Source organism: Lepisosteus oculatus, chromosome 20 (genome assembly GCF_040954835.1).
Source record: "Lepisosteus oculatus isolate fLepOcu1 chromosome 20, fLepOcu1.hap2, whole genome shotgun sequence".
NCBI classification, from domain to species: domain Eukaryota; kingdom Metazoa; phylum Chordata; class Actinopteri; order Semionotiformes; family Lepisosteidae; genus Lepisosteus; species Lepisosteus oculatus.
In genome coordinates this window covers 6,755,797-6,777,250 of record NC_090715.1, presented here as the reverse complement: position 1 = coordinate 6,777,250, position 21,454 = coordinate 6,755,797, and the positions used below count along the sequence as shown (strand labels likewise).

Sequence of the window (21,454 nt, the reverse complement as noted above, 5' to 3'; positions counted from 1 at the left end):
GGGCTGTCGGTAAAGGAGACCCCAGTCTTCGTCGTCCCTCTCCAGGACGGATTTATTTCGCCCAGAATCCTGCTGGAGTGCACAAACAAGACGTATGCCTGATTTGAAGGTACGTCCGGCTTAAAAAAAACATTCACTTCAGGTTGAAAATTGTACATCCAGTGACCAACCAAGACGTATGCATGTCTTTGAATTACACGTGAGCTTAAGGGATGCAGTAAAAGCCGGAACAGCAATACAAACAGTAAACTTGTTTTTTTTTCTCCCTAAAACATGCACGTATACATAAAGTGATACGTTTCTTTTGAAGCTCAGGATATTAAATGAATGTTTTACTCAGGCGTTTAACAAGGTAGTGTGGCAACATGCTTCAGGATCAGCGAGGACAAAGCGAAGAAGAGGTGATGTTGTTAAACGTATAGGATACATTTTAACACATAAGGGAGAAATCTCCTGGGCATGATTGTGTCCTGTACATTATACTTAAGGACACGAGAGGTGATATTCATAGACTGTTAACAAACTACTAACATTCCGCTCAGATATGTGTCATACTGGAAAAATCCCATAGATTGGAAAATTGCAAATGTAGTACATATTTAATAAACAGAGAACTAAACTAAACGTACTTATAGACAAATATGTCTTACTTCAGTTACACTTGTGAAGTTAGCTTATGAAGACAATAACAAGATAAGCAACAATATTGATGCAAAGCATATGATTTGGTATATTTAATATTGATATATCAATGTTAAATATGGTATGTATGATATGGTGTATTTTTCCAGAAAAGTTTTAATCAAGTTTCTTATAAATGATTAAATATAAATTGCAGGCGATATGGGGGGAAAAAGTTTACTGATAAGCTATGATTGCTCAATGTGGGATGAGTGAATAAATGAAGTTCCACAGGGATCTGTACTGGAACCATTGATCCTTCTAAATTAAAAGATTAGTTAAACTAAACTAGGCAACTATGCAGATTATACCAAACAGGAGGATTCGTTCACACTGTAGGGACGGCCAATGAAATCCAAGAAGAATTAAATTCAAGGCAACTGGCATGGAGATGTTTAAATAGGAACTTCAACACAATAGTTATTTGTCTGGGATAGAAAGAATCAGCATTAATGAGTGCATTTCAAACCACAGTAAAAGTCAAATGTACACAGTAACATGTAAAGCCTCCAATTTACATCACAAAATAGACAACATTTCCAGGTATGGACAGCGCCATATTGTGCGATTCAGAGACATCAAAACTTCCGGTGACGTAAGTGGCCTTTTCTTTTTTTTATTCATATTAAACGTATTTAGAATTTACAAATACAACTACAATCAAAGGATCAGAAACAGGTACAAGAGAAAAAACACAAAAAAAAAACATTTAACCGCCAGCGGTAATGAAGTAAATTGTGATCAAATTGTATTTTTTACATATATCATGTTTTCCTTGCTTTATTATTTCTCTATTTTTTTATAGAATTTAAATAGTGTTTCATCTCCATCTCAAAATAACTAAAAGGGGGAGTAGTATTAGACCATTTTGATTTATTGATGTGAAATTTACCCAGAATGAAGTGGCCTTATTACATTGTAAAGAACGAGGCTTGTGGATACATCTCTTTCAATCCAATAGAAATACTGCTTTTAACTTCAAAGGTTTTGCCGATAAATAGAACTTGTTAACTGCGCCTGCAGATCACGTGGGAAATTTTCTGCAGTGAAATATCTGCTGCACAACCCGTGCTCATTCGCTCGTACATCGTATTACATTAATCATTACATCATTAGCAAGCAGGAACGCACTCATCACATCACACCTCGCCCGTGGCGAGACCAGGGGTTTGCGACAATATGGCGACTTTCAATTTTGTGCTTAATTCAAAATTTGAAATTTTTTCTATGTTTTCCATGAATGTATTTTGTTACTGAGATTTAATAACTGGTCGGAGAAATTGGGACTCCTATCTAATTAAGATAGGAGCAGAGTGTTACATTCAGATAGCAAAATGCTAAAATATGCGGGAAAACACTGCAGTTATCTATGAAACGACAGATGTTCATAACACACACAGTAAGTTTCGTTTTTTTTTTTCAATTTGGGGAAGAAAGAAAAAGGGCCATTGGAACATTGGATATATCATAACAATTCAATATACAGTATTTAAATATAGTTATGTTAAAAAAAGGGAATTTATAGAAGGTTAAAATGCAATTGTGTGAAGTCCCTTTAAGACATTGTCAACAATTCTGGTCACTACATTATAAGGTTCTAATCTTATAAAACTAATTCTAGATTAGTTCACGAACAGTAGGTAGCTGCTTCAGCATGCTTAGGCTGCGAAGGAACGAGTAAAGGTTATTTTCCATGCTGACAAGAGAAGAAAGAAAAACAATGTTTTGGCTGTGGAGCCTTCTTCGGGTCTCCCTAATTCGAGATTAGTTTTGTAATAGATGATAAGAGAATTACATCTTTTAGACTTGATCGTGAATGGACCTGATTTAAGTATCCTGATCCTACTTTTAATCCTCAAAAGCATTGTTAAAATCAATTTAGTGGACTACTTTTGAACACAATAGTTTAATATGAACAAGGGAGCACAGGTGGACACTAACTCCAAGCTTTCCCGAACGTTGTGGGAGTCTGGAGCATGTTACCCATGTTACCCAGCCATGTTGACAAGGCTTATACTATTCTTTCTTTGACAGCTTCTTTCAAGAACTGAGTGGATGAGCTCTTTGAATCACTTAACTAATGGCTGGCTCTTGTTTGTAGCCTTTTCATCTTGTGACTGAGACTTTCACAGAGCCACAAACTGACCTAGCTGGCAGGGCCGGATTTGGGTGTTTGTAGTCCCTAGGCACTTTCACTTCGAAGTGTGCTAAAAGAGAGGTAAACGCCAATTAAATGCACTTTAAACTATTCTAATGCTAAACCATATGATTGAAGTAGCGAATCCAGCGACCATTACTTTGATGCTTCTTGTTTCTAGAAAAGCTGCTAGATTGCGTATGATTATTGATTTGCAGCACCTAAAGTCGATCGCTAGCATGTTGTTTCAGCTCATTTTTTGTTAGTCACTAGTGTTTCCCTCCTTCATAGGCCCTAAAAATGTTGTAGGCTCTAGATACTGTGCCTACAGTGCCTAATGGGAAAAACTGCTGACTGGCTTGTCTTGCGCACAGCTATATAGTTGCAAAGGAACAAGTAATAGGTTATGTATATAGTTGTAGCTATAAGCTACTGTATATAGTTGTTGATGCTAGATAAGGAATCTTCACATTTCCTCTCCTGGTGCTTTTAGTTCTAAATATTGTTTATATGGAGCATCTGTTGACGAGATTCATAGTTCTGCTGGAGGCGTGGTATGCTGCTGTTGATGTGGTTAGGTTTTAATTACTCTTTACTTCCATTAATACAAAATAATCTAAAAGATTTCAGTCTGGAAATCTTGGAGGGCGGATTTCACGGGTTGGGGAAACTGTTGTTTTTTGTTCTCTGTTTGATATATAGTATGTTTAAATAAAAATATAAATTGCACATGAAGAATGTTAATGGGAGATGCAAGTAAATGTGGGAATAGAAATGTGTGATTGTGCACTTGGAGAATGTGTACATCAAGATAGTAACTACTAACAAGCACACCATGTGTAAAAATGTAAATGGACTTTTTTAGAAACCAAATGCTCAAATATAAAAGTGCCCAAGGCATGTTTCAGGTCTATTGTCACACCATATAGAGTTTTAGTTTGGCAGAGCATAAATGCTTGGGTAGTTTAATATTTAAACTACAACCATCCTTAAGTCTAGAGCTTCTCCAGAGTTTCATCCTGTTAGGTGCAACTGAGAACGAATGACTCCCCCCCCCCACTTGATATGACCCCAGTCGACAGCTGTGTGGACAAGAGCAATCGGGGTAAAGATTATCACTTGAGGTGCATCAAGTGATAATGCACCTCTGCAGCAACAAGACATTTAACCCAAACCCATGAGTCCATAGACTTACCCCCTGTACCATGCTGCCACCCAGAGTATGAATAATTATTAATAGAATGGAAATCTATGAGAAGTCTCAACAAAGAGGGGAATACATGTTTTGCTCATGTGTAGGATAGCATTCTTGTAACTTCACTGGTAAGGGCAGTGACATTTGGCATACAGTATAGTATTCAGTGCAGGTTGCTTTTTGTGCCTGTGCAAAAGTTAACGATTTAGCAATACCAGTCAGTGTATCTTGCAGTGTTATTTTTGTATTTTTATATAATGGAACGATATGCAAACTGCATGCAAGAAGTGACCTGGCCCAAAACCTAAGAGCAGTGAGGCAGCTGAACCAATCAGTTCCCTAACAGTAATACTTCCTTTCAAAATCTTTGAAATTTGTTTGTAAATTTGTGACATACTGGTTTGTTTGCCCTGCACGTTTGCAACCAGTCTGAGTAGAAAACTTGGATTATTGAAAACACTATTTAATAGAATAATCCACAGACAATAATAAATGCCACTTAATGGCTTACAATGAAAATATCTTAACAATAAGTGAAAAACATGTTTAAAGACTTATTTTTGTAACTTTTTTTCCATCTCTCTGGAGTCAATCAAAAATTCGTGGAAGGCCATCTACTGGATAGCTTGATGTATTACACCATTTGTACAATGTTTAAACCCACTTTAAGAACTACGCTTTGCATATTGTAGGAAAGTTTTTTTTTTTACCAGATGCAAAACTGAAATCCCCTTTTTAAGGGTATCCGTTTTCTAACTACCCTTCTTGCTTGTGATTCATATTCTGTCAGGTTTAATGTTCCCTTCTGTGTTCAAACATTCTTCAAAATGTTTATTTAGCATTTTGTGTCTTAATTTAAATACTAATGTTCCAAAATACACTACTAAATCAGAAGGCAATGACACTCTGAGATAACCGACATATGGAAAGATTGTGCTTGGGCATTGCAATGTCTGTTTTTCCTGCCCTAAAACCCTACATTCCTAAAAATAATCTATTTAAACATCTAACCATTTTTTTGTAAACAAGTTTGTGAAGACAATATATTTTATTTGTTTAGGAAAATAACCCACAAGCATAAATACAGGGCAATCTGTCCTGGTTAATCCAGAAAATGTGGGCTTTTTTATACAAAATAATTAAGGGCACTTTTTCATACAGACACATATGAACATACAGTATATATAAAACCCATCATATATAATTCCACCCAGAACATGATATTCTGACTTAGAAAGGAACCAGCTTTCACTCGTTCATTATCCATCTGTGCTGTCCATGCATTATATTTTAATTTCTTTTGTATATAACCCTTAGATAATGGCTGTAATGATCATATTGATTTCTTTATTGTCATATATTTATTGATTTATGCCTTTCCAGGCTGAAGAAAAACTATTCCTGTAAATATAAACTCTGGATATCCCTGCTTGTGAAATTCTTATATTGGTCATGGCGTAATTATACAAGTTATAAAACAAAAGCAAAGAAAAGTTGCAGGAATGTGGCAGAATCATTGCTATACCTAGCACGTTCGGTTTGTAAGTAGTGCAGAGGAGGGATAGCCTGGCCCTTACTCAGATGCCAGACTGAAGCATGAGAAGTGTGTGAAGATAGTGGACTAGTGACCTGGGAGTTAAAGAACAACTGGGCAGGATCCAGAAGATCAATTCACAGGAGAGCACTACGCTAATTCGGGAACAAGCAGGTCACCACTGGCAAGATGAGAGCTTCATTTCTAAAAAAAAGAAAAGAGTTTCTCAAACTTCATGATGCCTGTAGAAATTAGGAAGATGAGCTCTGTGACAATGCCAAGACCGGCCAATAAAAAAAACAAGAGATCAGTGCTCTTACAGAGAAGAAAAGAAGAGCCCTAAAAAAGTGCCTAAAAATTCAATTTAATTTTTCCATACAAAGGGAAAAATTAATTTTACTCATCACTTTTGGTGAAACATCTATCACTGTGTGGGCCTTCTGTATCTCACCATGAAAATCTGTGTGTGCTTGTTAAAAAATAAGAACTCGGGTAATATTGTAAATGGGAGTAGTTAGTAATTGATAGTAATTAATTTATCCAAGAATTGTCATCTGACTGTTTCCTGAAAGATGCCAGGCTATCAGCTCCAATAATATGATTGGGTAGCTTGTTCCATACTCCCATAAAGCTGTAGCAAAGTGTTACACAGTATTGAGTTATTCATTATCTAGTTCTTTCACAAAGTAATATAATAAATAGGTTTCGTCATTTGTCACACTTGACACTTCTCTTTAACTGAGTGTTTTTAGAATGTACAATTTGTGGCTTTGTACTAAGGATACTTTGCACAACAATCCTACATTTTGCATGTGAATTAGCCAGCTTCCTTGACACCTACTCATGTCATATTTAACAGATATTTGTTGACTCAACACATCTAACTGCATGCTTGAATATTTACTATGATGTGGGTGGTAATTTGAATAGAAATGGTGTCTCTTCAAAATTCATTCAGAATATGTTTAAGAAAACGTGATAGTAAATAACTCAAGCACTGTAGAGGATAATGTTTCAAATGATGTTAGACAATCTCAATAAGCAAAGATTTAATGTAAACTCTTTGTTTTTACCAATTATAGTTCTGTATTAAGTTTTAATAGTATCTAATATTGTTTAGGAATACTTTATGTATAATAATAAAATTTAGCTATATATATACATAATATAAATATACATATTTAACTAAACTATATAACTAAAAGCTAATTAAAAAAATTTTGCTTTAGAAACAAATTAACAACACCTTAAAATTATTCTGAAAGAATAAATAATGTTATTTGAAGTTGTAATGAAGTGTTATATTCTAAATATGTAAAAATTAAATGAGCTTCAGTTTACTTTGTGTATATCACATGGTTTACGTTAACTGAAATTGTGATCTGTTAACCTCACTGGTTCCATTTATGGTATTCTTTGAAATGAAACTGCTTCTGTAGAAAAAACGGGTTAGCACAGTAGAGGGTGCTATAAATTTGGTTTTACAACCACAGATATGGTTGCTGTATAGAGCATTATCAAGATGCCTGACCTAATTTTCAAGAATGCTTTCTGGCCTCTTAAGAGTAGTAAATTAGTAGGCCTACAGCTACAGCTGACTTAGTCTATAGCATTCAGTGTATTTTATCATTATTTCTCAATATGCTTTAATAAACAGGCTTGAACAATATACATTAAAATTTTAATTTAATTACTTTTTTTAAAATACAGTTTGGAATTAAATATACAATACCTTAAATATTGTCTTAGGATCAGCTATGCAAGTATGCTTTCATTTATTCAATTAAAAAAGACTTGTTTATTTGCAATATACCAAATAAAAGGTTTTCAAATGAAAAAATAAGTAAATTTGAAGGGATATTAGCCTATTTAATTTTTAAATGATAAAATTGTTCTGTATTATTGTGCAACATATGCAAGCAATTATGAGGCTGTTTTCTGTTGGATCACTATAAAATTGCAACACAGGCACTGAGAACAAGGAAATATCAGGACTGTGTGGCAGTTATGTGGAAGAACCAGAGATAGAGATCAGTGTTAACAGACAGAACTGTGACTTTTATCATGTTGAACTAGTTGACAGGGAGTGAATTGTGCAAAGGTTTTGCAATAAAAATATATTACGTAGTTAATAACAAATAATTGTTGATTAAACCAGAAGTAAAGGACATAATATAAATATATGGTTTTAACTGTTTTAGAAAGATAGTTCAAAATATTTCAGAACAAATTGATGTAAGTTTTGCAGATTTATGTTGAATAAATAGTTGTAATTTGAGTCTTACATTCAAATTAAATTATCTGGGATTAAGTCAGTGTGGTAGTGGATGTATTTATGTTTCCATATGTGTATTGAATGTACAATATATAGATTCAGGATCTTCAGAAGCTTCAGAAGATGCATTCTACCAGTAATCAGTAAAATCTCCATGGTTTTGCTTTTATGATAAAACCCCAGACAGATTGGCCACATCCTATTAAAATAAATACTGTAGAAAATATGTACTATAGAATCAAATAGAATGTCAGGAATCTAAATTAGTTGGCCATTTTAAGTTGTTTTATTTTAAAGAACAAAAAAAAAACAGATTAACCCTCTCAATTTCATACATTATACCTTTAAATCTGCTCTTTTCAGTAATTTTCTTGAGAGTTATTCTTTAAGTTTACAAACCAACAGATAGGCACGTATGAATGATTATTTTTTGCTTTTAAAACAAGTGGGTCTTAACAACAATAGGATGATGGTAGATCTTTTCTTCAGTATGTCTGAGCTGCCGAACCTCACACACAAGCAAATATAGACTCTACCTTCCTCAGCAACTCTGGGAAAGAATGTGAAAGAATCACAATTTATATATTTGCTTGTTTTAAAAAAAACATAATTTATTAATAATTTTAAATGAAGAAATGATTTAATTCAGTTCGAAATGTATAATTATTATGGTTAGTAATAAAAATAGCTGCAGGAAGCTCTGTTCGTAGTAAAAACAGCTGAGTTGCCTATGGCTACAGCATGTTTCCAGTATATAATGTATGGGGGATGGGCTACTCTGCTAATCTAGTTTAACTGTTCTTGGTTTGAAAGATAAGCATTTTTTCAGCCCGAGAAACGTCTAAAATCAATATTTTAAGAATTTAAATCACTTTTTAGTTTTAAGGTAAATTGAATTTATAAGGCAAATTAATAAAATGGTAGCGTTTAAGAAAGTCCACATTTGTGTATGTTTAAAGTTGAAATAATTTTAATATTGGCATTGCATTTAATATTTAATAACCGGCACTTCAGCGTTGTCTTCAACAGACATTTGGCACAGCATTTTTTATTTATTTACCGCATACAAAAACAAATATGATAGCAACAACGATACAAGGGGTACTTAGTGTTTATTTCCTTGTGTTCAGCAGTCGTTGCTCTTTGGCAATGAGACAAGGTCAGAACCTAAACGCATGCTCTGTGGAGAGCACGGAGTTTCAACGCTAAAAACACAAAATGTATTTTGTAAGTTTCCCCCCCCCCCCCCCTATTGAAGTCTTGCGCATGCCTGCTGCTACAGTATTGGGGGAAAAAAAGCGAATGAAGGTCTCCGCGCTCGCAGTGCGCATGGCCAGTGTTTCGGTGTGATTGATGTCGGGTTGGTGAGTGTTGGAGCTCTCGGGTCGGATCAGCTGCACTTCATCGTTGCTGGGAGAGCAGCGGGCTGAAATTTCAGTGCAATATTGCTGGGATTGAAGTACGCGTTAAATATAAGCACCCAACAAAGAGACAGAGAATGTCGGTAAATAAAGCCAAGAAAGTTAAAATGGCTACCAAATCGTGTCCTGAATGCGATCAACAGGTGAGAAATTATGCCTGCATTTATTATTTTACTTTTTAATTTAGCAGTCTAGCTGGGCTATACGGAGGTTGCTCGGCTAGTACGAAAGGAAACTATGCATGTAAACAGAAGTTGGACTTATAATGGTTGGGTGTGAGGAGGATAGTTTTCAAGGATATCACAATGGTTATTTTTACATTAAATGACATTTTGCATTCAGATACACTGATACGTGTGGTATGTATATTTAATAACAGCCTTCGTGGAAATGTTTAATTTTGAATGAATGCATAGTTATTACAGTTTAGGAACCAGTCGGTGCTATGGTCTTGCCATTTCCTGCCTTGCAATATAAAATAGATTCTTATGAATATACTGTCGGGTAGATAATATTAATCTTACAATACGTCATCAATTTTTTTTCATCGGAAGGTCGCATTGCTCGCATAATGAGTTGTTCTAGTAAACAATACAATAACATGCTTAAAATATGGAAGTTTTAATTTCGGAAGAATAAAAAAAAATCTCTAAATTGCTTTCCTGTATGTCTCGGGTAGTAAATCTATACGGCTTGAAATTGAACCTTTCGTCTGCAGTGGTTAATATCTTTGAACTACTGCGTTACTTACATTCTTATTTGTTAGATTATAATGATATTTACGTCATCTTCACTTTTTATATAGCAATCATTACTTTTGTAAATTGGCGACAGTCCAGATTTCTAGTGGTGGTTTTGTACTAATACGAACTCGCACATGACGCCAAAATGAAAGCGCAGAGAAATGTAATTTACTGCTTAAACGATATTACGTGGAACCTGTCTGTACTTTATGCAGTTAAACTGATTTTCAGAGTTTACAGCCAACAGTTTCAGTGTAAAATAGGTGTATAATCCTCCAGCATTGTTAATCTTGAGTGATAAAGATGTAGTGCATTTAAATTTAACCGATGGCATAAACAAAGGGCGCCAGTGCTTAAAGTTATTCTTTTCAATTTTTATCAGATTCCTGTAGCATGCAAGTCATGTCCCTGTGGCTATGTGTTCATTAGCCGAAAACTTCTGAACGCCAAACAATCTGAGAAATCGCCACCAGCAATAGGTAATTACAAGTTTTCTCCATGATTAACAAGCATCACTAAACGAAGACGATTGAAAATGAGACGTTTTATTGTAATATCAAAGCTATTCTGTCTTTTAATTGCTATTTTGAACGAGGTATGTGACTGTACTTCTGCACTTAGATATGGTTACGATTCATAGAGTTGTTAATACAATTCACAGTGTATAGTTATTGTCAACGAACTTCCCTTGTTTAGATTAATCAAATATGACTGGTATGAACCATTGTCCTAACCACGTGGTAGTTACATCAGTGTGTGTGTGTATTTCTGTGTGAGAGCTAGTAATAGAGATGATGGTGACAATAGGCCACAAAAATGTTCTTAAAGTTTAAAACAGAAAAAGCCTTCTACTGATTTAATTATTCAGTTAGGGTGTAGACCTAACGCAGTTCTTGGTTTTTAAATTGAGTACATATTTGCTGCTTGTACTAAGCACATCTGATAATGAAAATGTTAGTTTATTTTTTTAAGCATTTGTATTAAACTTGAAATACAAATGACTATTGTAAGATTTTAGACTTGTCAGGTTTGTAAATGCAGGGTCCTGTTGAAGATTTTTGTGTGCTTTTGCACAGGCTAGTTTTATCTGTCTTGGCATCTTTTGTGAAGCAATCATAAATATTTAAAAGTAAGTAACGGCTGTCTCTCAAGTTTTCAAATTAGTGTGCAATTTGCAGTGGCTTAAAGGCTGACAACACTTTTCATGAGTGAATACAGGGAGAGGTGGGGGATGGGACTTTCATTTTTAATTCCAGGCTAATGCTCTCACTCTGCATGTACCCTAATTCTTTCCATTCTCCTGTCTTAAAGTTACAATTTGAATCCCATCAAGAGAGCTCATTCATTCACTGTAGTTTTATTTAGCAATATTAACATTTGAGAACTATTCATTTTATACTTTTCACCTTTCACTTATTTTTCTTACTTCATTTATGAAGAATGTTTAAGATCTTTAATATGGTGTTCTTTAAAGTACAGCTTTAAATATCTTTTAAAATTAAATTCAAATAACTTTTTTTTTAATGAGCTGGTAAATGTAGCAATCAGATTACTAAGGTTATTACTGCTGTTTTCAAATAATCAGTGTCAGACTTTCAGGATATTTTAATTAGGTTATGACTGCTTCTCCTTTGAAATGTTTGGTTACAATATTTAAAATGTTATTTTTTACATGATTTGTTGCTTAATCTGTGTAAGTTTGTATTCAAAGTACTGGAAGAAGGTTTTTTCAGTTCTAATGTCTTGTATTATTTCTGTCATTATGCAGAATAAAAAGTTTTCCTTTGATAATTAAGTAGCTTCCTGTGTTGATGAAGGCTGGAATGCTGTTTTCTTTCCAGTAGTAAAGGTAGCTCAGATTACAGTCAAACCATTTAATGTAACATGTTGTCTTTTTTTCAAAGGAGGAGTTAAACTCACTTCTCTTTTCTGACAGTGTTCTGCTTTGGGGGTTAAATTTCAGTGCTAGTTTACTTTCCTCTAGGTTGAAAATGGCCTTTATCATAGTGCTCCATAAGAAATCAACTAAAAAAACCTCTTTGAAAAGTTTAACAGACTCATATTCTAAGCCTGGTATTTTGAAAATGCACCAGATTGAAACCTCAAGTATGTACTACAACCTGAAAAATAATTGATGGTTTACAGTAGTATAATATAACTGTGCAACATCTCAATCTGGCAACACTGAGAAGGTAAAAGGCTAATATACTTACATTAAACACATTTCCAGACACAATGTTTTCTTGTGTATGCTGTCGGTTTCTGTGCTTCTAGAAGTAAATGTTTCTAACGGTAGACCTGCCTTCTGATTCAGGTAACATCTTACCTATGGCCAGTAAGGAGACAATTCTGAGTACAAGCTCCTCAGTCACACAGCTTGTCCAGTGGCAGACAGGAGAGATTAGAGCAGAGAGCTGAATCAGCACTCTGTGCTGGAAGAGGAATAAGTAGAGGTTAATTCCACACTGGAACGTCAAAAGCAAAAGTGTGAAATACATAAATTATCCACAGCCAAAACGTTGTGTACTTTGCCTTTTTTTCTTTTTGCTGTTCCTTGAGCAGAAGAGGAGTTTGATTTATTTTGTGGAATTTTTAGTGTTGTCTGCCCTGCTAAACCAAGTCTGTTTTACGTGGAAATAATTAGAACCTCATTGGAAACTTCAACAAAATTTAGCTTTAAAAAGAAAAAAAAGCCTTCAAAAAGCTAGAAGACGTAGGACAGGATTGGTTATGTGCCACCTGAAGGTCTCTTGAAACTTGAAAGTTTACAGAAACATTTTTTGATGGAACAGGCTTCTGGGGATGTTTCTTTTTTCTTGTGTACGCCGTTTGTCCTAAATCTGTGTAACGGAAGCAGCAGTAAATAAGCTTGTGTGTCGGTGTTTCTCGGAAAATTGGATAGAATGTTTGAATTTGTATACTGCTTTCTATCCCAGTGGGTTCTGAATAGCCACATATATACTGTAGGAGAGGGCCACCCTGCCCACCACTGAATTGCAGCACCTACATTGCTGAAACACAGTAACCCCACAATACAGCAGGTCAGGTGGAGAAATGAGGTATAACATCTCCAATTGAATTGAATTTTGCAAACCCAAAATGGAATTTAACCAGGAAGTTGGATATAGTATCTTGTGTGAACAAGGCCATGGGCTCTATTATGACTTATGTTGAAAGGAAAGTATGTTTTCTTCAGCTTTATTGTTACAATGTGATATTGTTAGACTTCAAATAAGGAACAACAAAACAGGCAGAAAATAAGGAACAATGATGGAAGTGTCTTTCATATTCTTAAATATTCTTTGTTTGAGATACAACTGTTTGCTTGATGTGAGGTGATGCAGTCTTAAGGTTGAGAGACAACCTTAAGCAAACACATTAGTCATATCTATGATCTCTTCAAAAAGGCCTTTGTTCCTGCTTTACATGCAGTAGTAATCTTAATGTGTAGAGCCGAGTTAAGACTAAGTGATATACAAAACAAGCTTCCATAAATATTGAAGTTGTTTTTTTCCCCAAACTGTTTGTATCGCTCAACAATGTTAAATTTTAAAAGTATCCCTATAAATGTGCATCTTATTCAGTATGTAGCACCTCTTTGAGTAAAATCATTCTGAATGTTGTTAAACCACTTTATGCGCATTAACATTTATAATGTTGAAAAATGTTTTTTTCCATAGAATTGGAACCATTTCTTAGTCAAGTTATAATGGTTTTATTTTCTTAATGAAAAGAATGTTTGTCTTGAAGGACAGCTGAAAGTATTAGGAGATTCTATGTGTAAGTTAAGGACCAGTAGACTGTGGCTCATGAGTCATAGGAAAAGCAAGGGAATCTACAAAACCACAGAGGTTCTTTATTACAAATTTTAGTATTAAAAACTTTTACGATTGAAGTAATAATGAAATCCCAGAATGAACTATGTTCCTGCACTTTTTCTCTGGTGGTTTTTGAAAATGTCCATGGGGAGGGCTTTCAGTCCTTAATTTAAGTTTTAAGTAAGGAGAGGTGAATCAGTTTTATTTTGTGGTTTATAAATGCTTTACGCTCTTGATCTTGTTAAATAATTAAGAAAGCTTCATTATTTGTAATGTGGCATATTTTCAGATAAATCAGATGCGAAGAGGAGAAGAACAGAGAGGATACGCAGAGAGAAGATAAACTCGGCTACAAACAAAGACATGGAAAACAGAAAGCGCTCTCGTTCCAACAGCCAATCGGAGCACATCCGCAGAGGAAGGGGCAGGCCAAAAACAACAACCCATAAAAAACACGAGGATGAAAAAGGTAACATTCGTGTCTGTCAAAATCCTGAAGTAGAACAACAATTTTACGTTCACTGTCGATAGCATGTACTTTAGGCTGTTTTCATTTTGACAACATGCTTATCAATGAATAGTCAAGTGATTTTTGAAGCCCACACTTTCAGTAGTTTGAAAAAAATATTCCATCATTAGGCAAAAAACAAAAACCAGAACAAATTGTTGAATTAATTTAGGTATGTTAGTCAACGGATAGTTAATGGATAATAGAATGATCTTAAATGTCTGTATGGACATAGTGCTAATATGGATTTAGTACTTTATAACCGTCTTTGAAATTTAGCAGCAATATACTATGACCCATTTACATTTAAACTGTGTGCATTTTCATTAATCATATTATCATAGTTAAATGAATTCCTAAATCAAGAGTCATGGATGTGCAGCCAAAATGTTCTTAATGCAAATGATTAATGGTGGTGAACAGAAATGTTTTCCCCATTTGACTAAATTGAATATTGTTTAAAGTCCATTATTGTACCAACCCTTAGTTTAGCAATATGGGTGAGTACTGTATATACACTGATAATGCAAAATACGCAACTTTGTGGTTTCCTCAGTTCTCAGTACAGAAGGTTGTTTTTTTCCCCTGATTAGCTGACATGTTCACACACACTAATGTTAGCGTTATGATCACTCACTCGGCTTAAAAAAAACATCTTTTGGTTGTGTTTTTCAAAATGTAAGCTTTTGCATTATTCAGTGTAAAGAAAGATGATTCTAGTTACGTTTGGAGTTTTTGATCAATTTAGCCGTTAAGCCTATTTGTACAGTACCATTTTACAATGTTGTTGCTTTAATGTTGTGTAAGAAGCGAGTCTTTGTGATTCAGTACAGCTTGGCTTGGACAGTTTGTTCAGATTAATGATTTACAAAGTAGTCTCTCTGCTGCTGCATGGCTGGTGAATTAATCATGATATCCCTAGGAGAAGTTTTATTTTACCAGCTTGCTTTGAGCATAACATGAGACTTTCTTTTACAGTCATTTGCCATAATTAATTTTAATTTGATGATGCAACTTTATTGATCTGCTTCTGCTGTATACTGTTAACTTGGCATTATTTGTGAATTTCACTTTTTTCCTTTTGTTTTGTTCTTTTCAGAAAAACAAGAAAAAGAGATTGATATTTATGCCAATCTTTCAGATGAAAAAGCCTTTGTTTTTTCGGTGGCTTTGGCTGAAATCAACAGAAAAATTATTGGTCAGAGACTGATTTTGTAATACCAGTTTGTAACGGATTGACCACGAAATGAAGCTACTCAGGACTTGAGCTGCAGAAAATTGTGAATGACCACAGAGGACCTAGTTGGGTGAATTTTGACCCAGAAGTTCTGTCGTTTTATGAAGGACTTGCTCAGCTTGCACACTAGGAATGTGGGTACTGGGTATGCATTTGTATGCATAAATTACTGCTATTTTGAATAGTTTCCTAACAATGTATTAGGAAATACATTTTTTTACTTTTAAATCAGATTTTTAAAAATATTGTGTATTTGTTGTGCTTAAAAAGTCTAAGATTTATCATATGGAAATCTTTTTTTCTGTATATTTAATTTTGTACTTGGGGGAAACACTTGAAGAGAATTTCGGTACTATACCAAATTTAGTGCAGAAAAGGCAATTCTTAAAGGTTTACTCCTCTGTACGGCTTTCTGATTATCATAAAGTTTAGGTGCAGTTGAACCATGACATTTGATAGATGCTTATGTATTATGTGTAGATTTTGGAAAGACCGTTCTATTTATTACACCCACACCTTCTTAATTTGGGTTTTATTCTGTTTTCACAAATATATAATCTCACAGATTGTTTTTAAAATATTTGCTCTGTTCTTTAATAAATTGAATGTTTAAAAAGATAACTGCTTAAGTTCCTTTTAATAGTTACAGTACATACCGACTTGAAAAGAATGTTCTTTTTTTGCTTTTAACTGCTGTGCATGTGGTGATTGTGTTGGATGGATGATTTACTTACAAGCTTTTGCATGCAACATGAATTATTGGTTTTTCCGCATGTTCCAGTTATTTTGATTTCCAGCTTTAAAAAAAAAAACAATTAACAGACAGAAGATCTAGTTTGCAAAGAAATGGAGTGAGCTGTTCATTGTAGAAAAATGTTTTGGAGAACCATGAATTCTCTCCTAACATGTGAAAGGATTTTTTTTCCAGTTAAGTTGTGTATTTTTTAAAACGGTGTAAAACATTATAGCATTTCTAATGCATTTTTCTTTTACCACACAACATTTTGCAGGTTTTAACCTGTATCTACATGTAATTAAATCAAAACCTTATTCTGTGAGTTTTGTAATTGTTGGATAATGTTTACAGTTTTCTCAAACCGTAAAGTTTTGTCCTTTTGGCAGAGGATAAATCTGGAATTGGTTGTTAAATAAAGTAAAAACATTGTGGTTATTTTGCAGTGCTGTTGCTATTCAGTTACTGCAGAGTAGGAGTTTTGAAGAATACTTTGTTCTGTGTGTTTACACAAGCAGTTGAACACAGCTGTTTGTACACTCTTTCTGACAGAGATTTCATTTTAATGTGAAATCATTGCATAATCTGACATAAATAGCCAGGATTATTATTAAATGTAATAAAATGTCAGTTTGGTGAAGCATAGGTGTGTGAAATGTATTCTCTACAGGTATTTAGTGTAAATGAGTGGAATGACTGGATTTAACCATCCTTACTAATAGCTTTAAAAAGTTAAGAGAGACTGTGGTAACATGAAGCCTCTTTTTTGCCTGCCAGGGCAGGAAACTCCTAGGCTTAAGTAAATTCATTTCTTATTCAGAAGCATGTCTCTGCTAGTCTTAATCTCATCTTTATTTTCACAAAGATGGAGTAAATCAAAGACTTTGAAAAGGTGGTAATGATGTAATGGTGACGCATCTGAAGAAATTTTCTTAAAATAATAAATTTGTGGTGAATAAATACATTTCTTATACAGTCCATTTAAACATAAAATGCAAACTACCAAATGACTGCTCCGGGAAGTATTAGTCACTGCTTAAATTTAGAATTGTAGAAATGTAATGCCATACTTTGCTTTTATTTTAAGGGATGTCTCTATTCTACTGTTTGACATAGGGCCTTGTTTGTTTTTACAGTTTCCACTGGTGTAGTAATGTACTCCTGACGACATACCTTTGCAAATTTAGGAATGCAAATATCTAATTTGCTCATTAAAAAAATGAATATGAAAGTATGTCAGCAAGAAATACATTTGAGTGTATTTTTGTAAGTGTTCTTTATTTATTCATGGCTGTTTTTAGCATGATAAATGGGGAAAGGAGTAAGATCGTTTCTGGATAAAATTTTTAAAAGTACAAGCTGAATGTAAATATTCCTTATTATAATTCTTCTGTATGCAGGCTTAACGTCTTGCAACTTATCAAGTTGTCATTCATTAACCACTCTATCTCATGTGCTTCTAAAGTATTTACCATTGTTACCTCCACCATTAACCAGCTATTTAGGACTTTTTTGTTGTCATTGTCAGCAAACTAAGAACAGCTGCAGTCCTCTCTCTCTCTTCGACCCACTAATAGTCCATGTTCACATATTGTTCAACGAGCTGAAATGTTTCCTAAATCCGCTTGTTCACAAAATAGTCTTAAATCAGACAATTGAGGCACACAAGTGCTTTGACTTATTAACCATTTTGAGAATGAACTCCAAAATAAAAATAAACCCGTTGAAGTATGTTTTCATTAAATAAAATCACAAACTATATTCATTTATATATAAACATTTCAAAATTTGGATTGATAAAGCTTACATGCAAGAAATCTGAACAAACCCTTTGTTAAATATTGCTTAAAAGTAGAACAAGGCTTTAGAAAATATCGAGAGAGATTCTCACAATGTTAAAAATCTTGAAGGTTTTCAGAACACCAACAAAAAGAAATGATTTAAAGGCCATTTCAAGACACCACCTTTAAAGAACTTTCAAATGGCTGAATTCACAACTGTAGGAAATACTGCAGTTTGAGGTATGTTAATCCCAGCTGGATGGTCATAGCCTTTTTTAAGACCTTGAGTTGAAGAATATAAGAAAAAAGCTGTAAGAATGGAGATGTTTTTTCCATTCTTCAGAAGTTGCTCTGATCAAGCTATTGAGTGCACAAATGGTTTCCCATGCTTTGGGAGGGAAAGGAAATGACAGTAACTCCCAGGAGTTTGTTTAGGCTTGATTTACATTGCATTTGATTGATTTTCTTTTCTTCAGTGAGCTGCTGCTTCTTTCATGCAGATTTCCGTAGCCCATTTTGCACTGAGTAATCAGAGGTCGACCAAGAATATATAGAATACTATGAACAAGATAACTTAATCATTCTCTGTTATCTGTTATGGCTATGAATATATATCTAAAACATTTAACTGAAATAAAATTCAGTTCTACATTTTTTATAGATGGTCTAAGTAATCTTTTCTATAAATCCTTTGTTCAGCCAAATATTCAGCGACATTGAACAACACTTATAGTGTTTGCCATGTGTTCTCTATTTCTGTTGCTTAGCAACAAAGATGAGTTCAGTCTGACAGTTTCTCAGCACAGATATTGCTTTATTTGCTATTGCTGGGTAAGTGAAAGCTCATAGCCCAGTGTTCGGTGGTATTTGAGGACAGTTTTGTGTCAAATTTTTTGTCTTAAAGAACAAAAGATTTTTAAAACACCTTTGAGAAACCTCAGCACATGCCAAAAGTTTGTAAATTTGGCAGTTTTTGAGAACACTTAGAAAAGAAAACAGCTTAAATTCTGAATAACAATTTTGGCTCCAAGTTGAAAAACAATTCCCAGAATTTAGTATTACAGTTTTAACAATTACTTTTTCCATTTCGAAGCTATTTTCTTAATGTTCTTCTATACATGCTTATATGTGTATGTTTGTCTGAAAATATGGAGGTTGAATTAGGAACATTGGCGCTTTCAAAGAGTTGTCTCTTTATGTACCACAAGAGGGCGATCGAGTAACACAATGTTGTCAGCCTGAGGACCAAAGAGTCTGTAGTTGACACCCAAACAATAAAAGGACAGTAAACATTAAGCAAAAAAAGCCAAGAAATATAGTATTTACTCCAAACTTTCTATGACTACCAGCAATATATAGCTTGAGACACTTTTCATGTTACTGTTAAGTGTAAGTGGGTGATTTATGCCTTGTATGTGTTTTCTCAAGACAAATGGCACATAATATCACAGAGAAAACAAAGGATTGAATTGTTTTTTCACTGAATGTGGAGATCTGCACTGGTGTCCTGAAAACCCCAGGATTACTCTTTGAAGAAATATCCATCTTGCAACTACAAGTAACACCTATTGTAAGTATTCTCTTCCCCTTCAGTAACTGGAACATGGCAAAACTACAGTACTGTATGTCCCCTGCTCCATTGACCATAGCAGTCAGGGTCAAATCCTTCAGTCGGTGTCGGATTGCGGTTCGTATTTGCTTGTTACCTTTATCTACACAACAGGGCTGTCTGTGGGAATGTATTGTTATTCGTTTTTGTCTGTCGCATGGGATTACCAGCTTCATGCCTGCTGGGAAGTTTTTGATCAACTTGTGACCTATGTGTTCCTGCAGTTTTATCACTGGTATTTAGCTGTTGTTTAAACTTGTAAAATCCCACCACCTGTGAAATATCACTACTGAGGGTGTTTGCATGTAGACCAAGGTCAGAGGAGTAGTATTTTGGAAACAAAGCTTCCCATGAGCATGCGATAGTGATGTCTATTTCCAGACACGCAGTTCTGTGTATACAGTGTGTATGTACAAAAAAACCACTCATGCCAGCGCTGTTTGTAGCACAGGCATGACATAGATCAGCTCACCTGCTTCTCCCTTTGTCCCTGTGTAACTTTTTCTTATGGGCTTCTGTCGTGGTCTGTGTCATGTAATTCACAAACATGACCTCACTGCAACTTAAAATTAGTGAATTCAACCTTTCAATTAATAGACCCTTATCTTCAGCATTAAAATATTTTTTAAAGAAACGTTTTGCATAAACATTTGCTGAATATTTAGAAGGAGATTTGATCAGATTTGGTCTGTTTTCTATTATGCCTTCAATATATAAGCTTGATTTCATTTTAAGAGGTTATTCTGCTGCAATAGGCCTGATATATTTAGTCTGTGTTGATGAAAAAAATATTAGGTGAGTTAAATGAGGGGATTAGGATATGTGGTTCTTGTTCACTACATTTAATGCATTTTGAAGACCTATTGGTCTCTAACTCAAATATTTAAGTCTTGAATAAAGTTTCAGTTCCTTCAGTTTTTTTTACTTATCAACTAATTTGCTTTGAGTTAACTTACTTCTGGAGTACAGTACTGTTAAGGTAAACATATCTTATATTTGAGGTTATGGAACCAACAAATCAACTCCAAAAAAGATCCCTTTTTGAAGCTTTCAATTCTGTAAATTAATAAAAAATGGCTTAACCCATTGCTGGAGATTTGCATTCAAGCGTATTGAAGACCTGCAGTAGCTGAGATAATGTGAAAAGCCCTGCTTGTTTAAAAAACATGAAAAGTGCGAAGTGTCATTAAGAGGGCTTCTGGAGTAGTATGGTAAATCAGTATAAATTGTGCCTTAACGTCTGCCTCAAAAACAAGAAGAAAAGGAGCTTCTCACAAATCTTTGATCTCTGTAACTGGGGCTTAAATAATGCAAATTAAAAGCAAAGACAAATCTAAAATGGCAGATTTACAACTGCTAAGCTTCAAGGCATTGCTTGAAATATTCAATACGGCTCTGAAGGTGTATCCAGGGAGTGAATGGATTTTATTGTAGGCAGAGCTAGAGTGGATGTTTTGTGTGGTGAGAAGAACAAGGTGAGCTGAAAGTTTCTGTTTGCATAAGGGAATAAATACAGGAAACCAAGCAGACTGTGTCCTGGACATCTGAAGTATAAGTGCAGGCATTATAAATAAGTAATACAGTCTTGAAAAGGAGATTAACTTCTCTTGTCTTTATAAAACCTTTCATCATTTTCAAAAGCAGCACCTCTGATACCCTGCATCTTTTCTTTTCAGAATTTTTCAACAGTTTGAACTGTGTCAGCTGTAACTGAGATTTTCAAAATTCAGACGCACAGATATATATATATACTATATGATGTCAATGTATAAGTATGTACTG

At 34.4% G+C, this 21,454-nt stretch overlaps 1 protein-coding gene across 2 annotated transcripts; it reads left to right on the top strand.

Moving 5' to 3' along the window:
* Positions 1-16,930, top strand: c20h16orf87 (chromosome 20 C16orf87 homolog). Of its 2 annotated transcripts, none has more exons than XM_015368374.2 (4): positions 1-109; positions 10,369-10,465; positions 14,094-14,273; positions 15,412-16,930. In XM_015368374.2, the coding sequence occupies exons 1-4, from the start codon at positions 95-97 to the stop codon at positions 15,528-15,530; spliced, it is 411 nt and encodes a 136-aa protein (XP_015223860.1). In that variant the 5' UTR covers positions 1-94; the 3' UTR covers positions 15,531-16,930. The 2 variants fall into 2 exon arrangements, with proteins under 2 accessions (XP_015223860.1, XP_015223859.1); XM_015368373.2 differs by lacking the exon at positions 1-109 and adding an exon at positions 9,112-9,386 and having other exon boundaries at positions 15,412-16,610.
* The last annotated feature ends 4,524 nt before the right edge of the window (positions 16,931-21,454 follow it).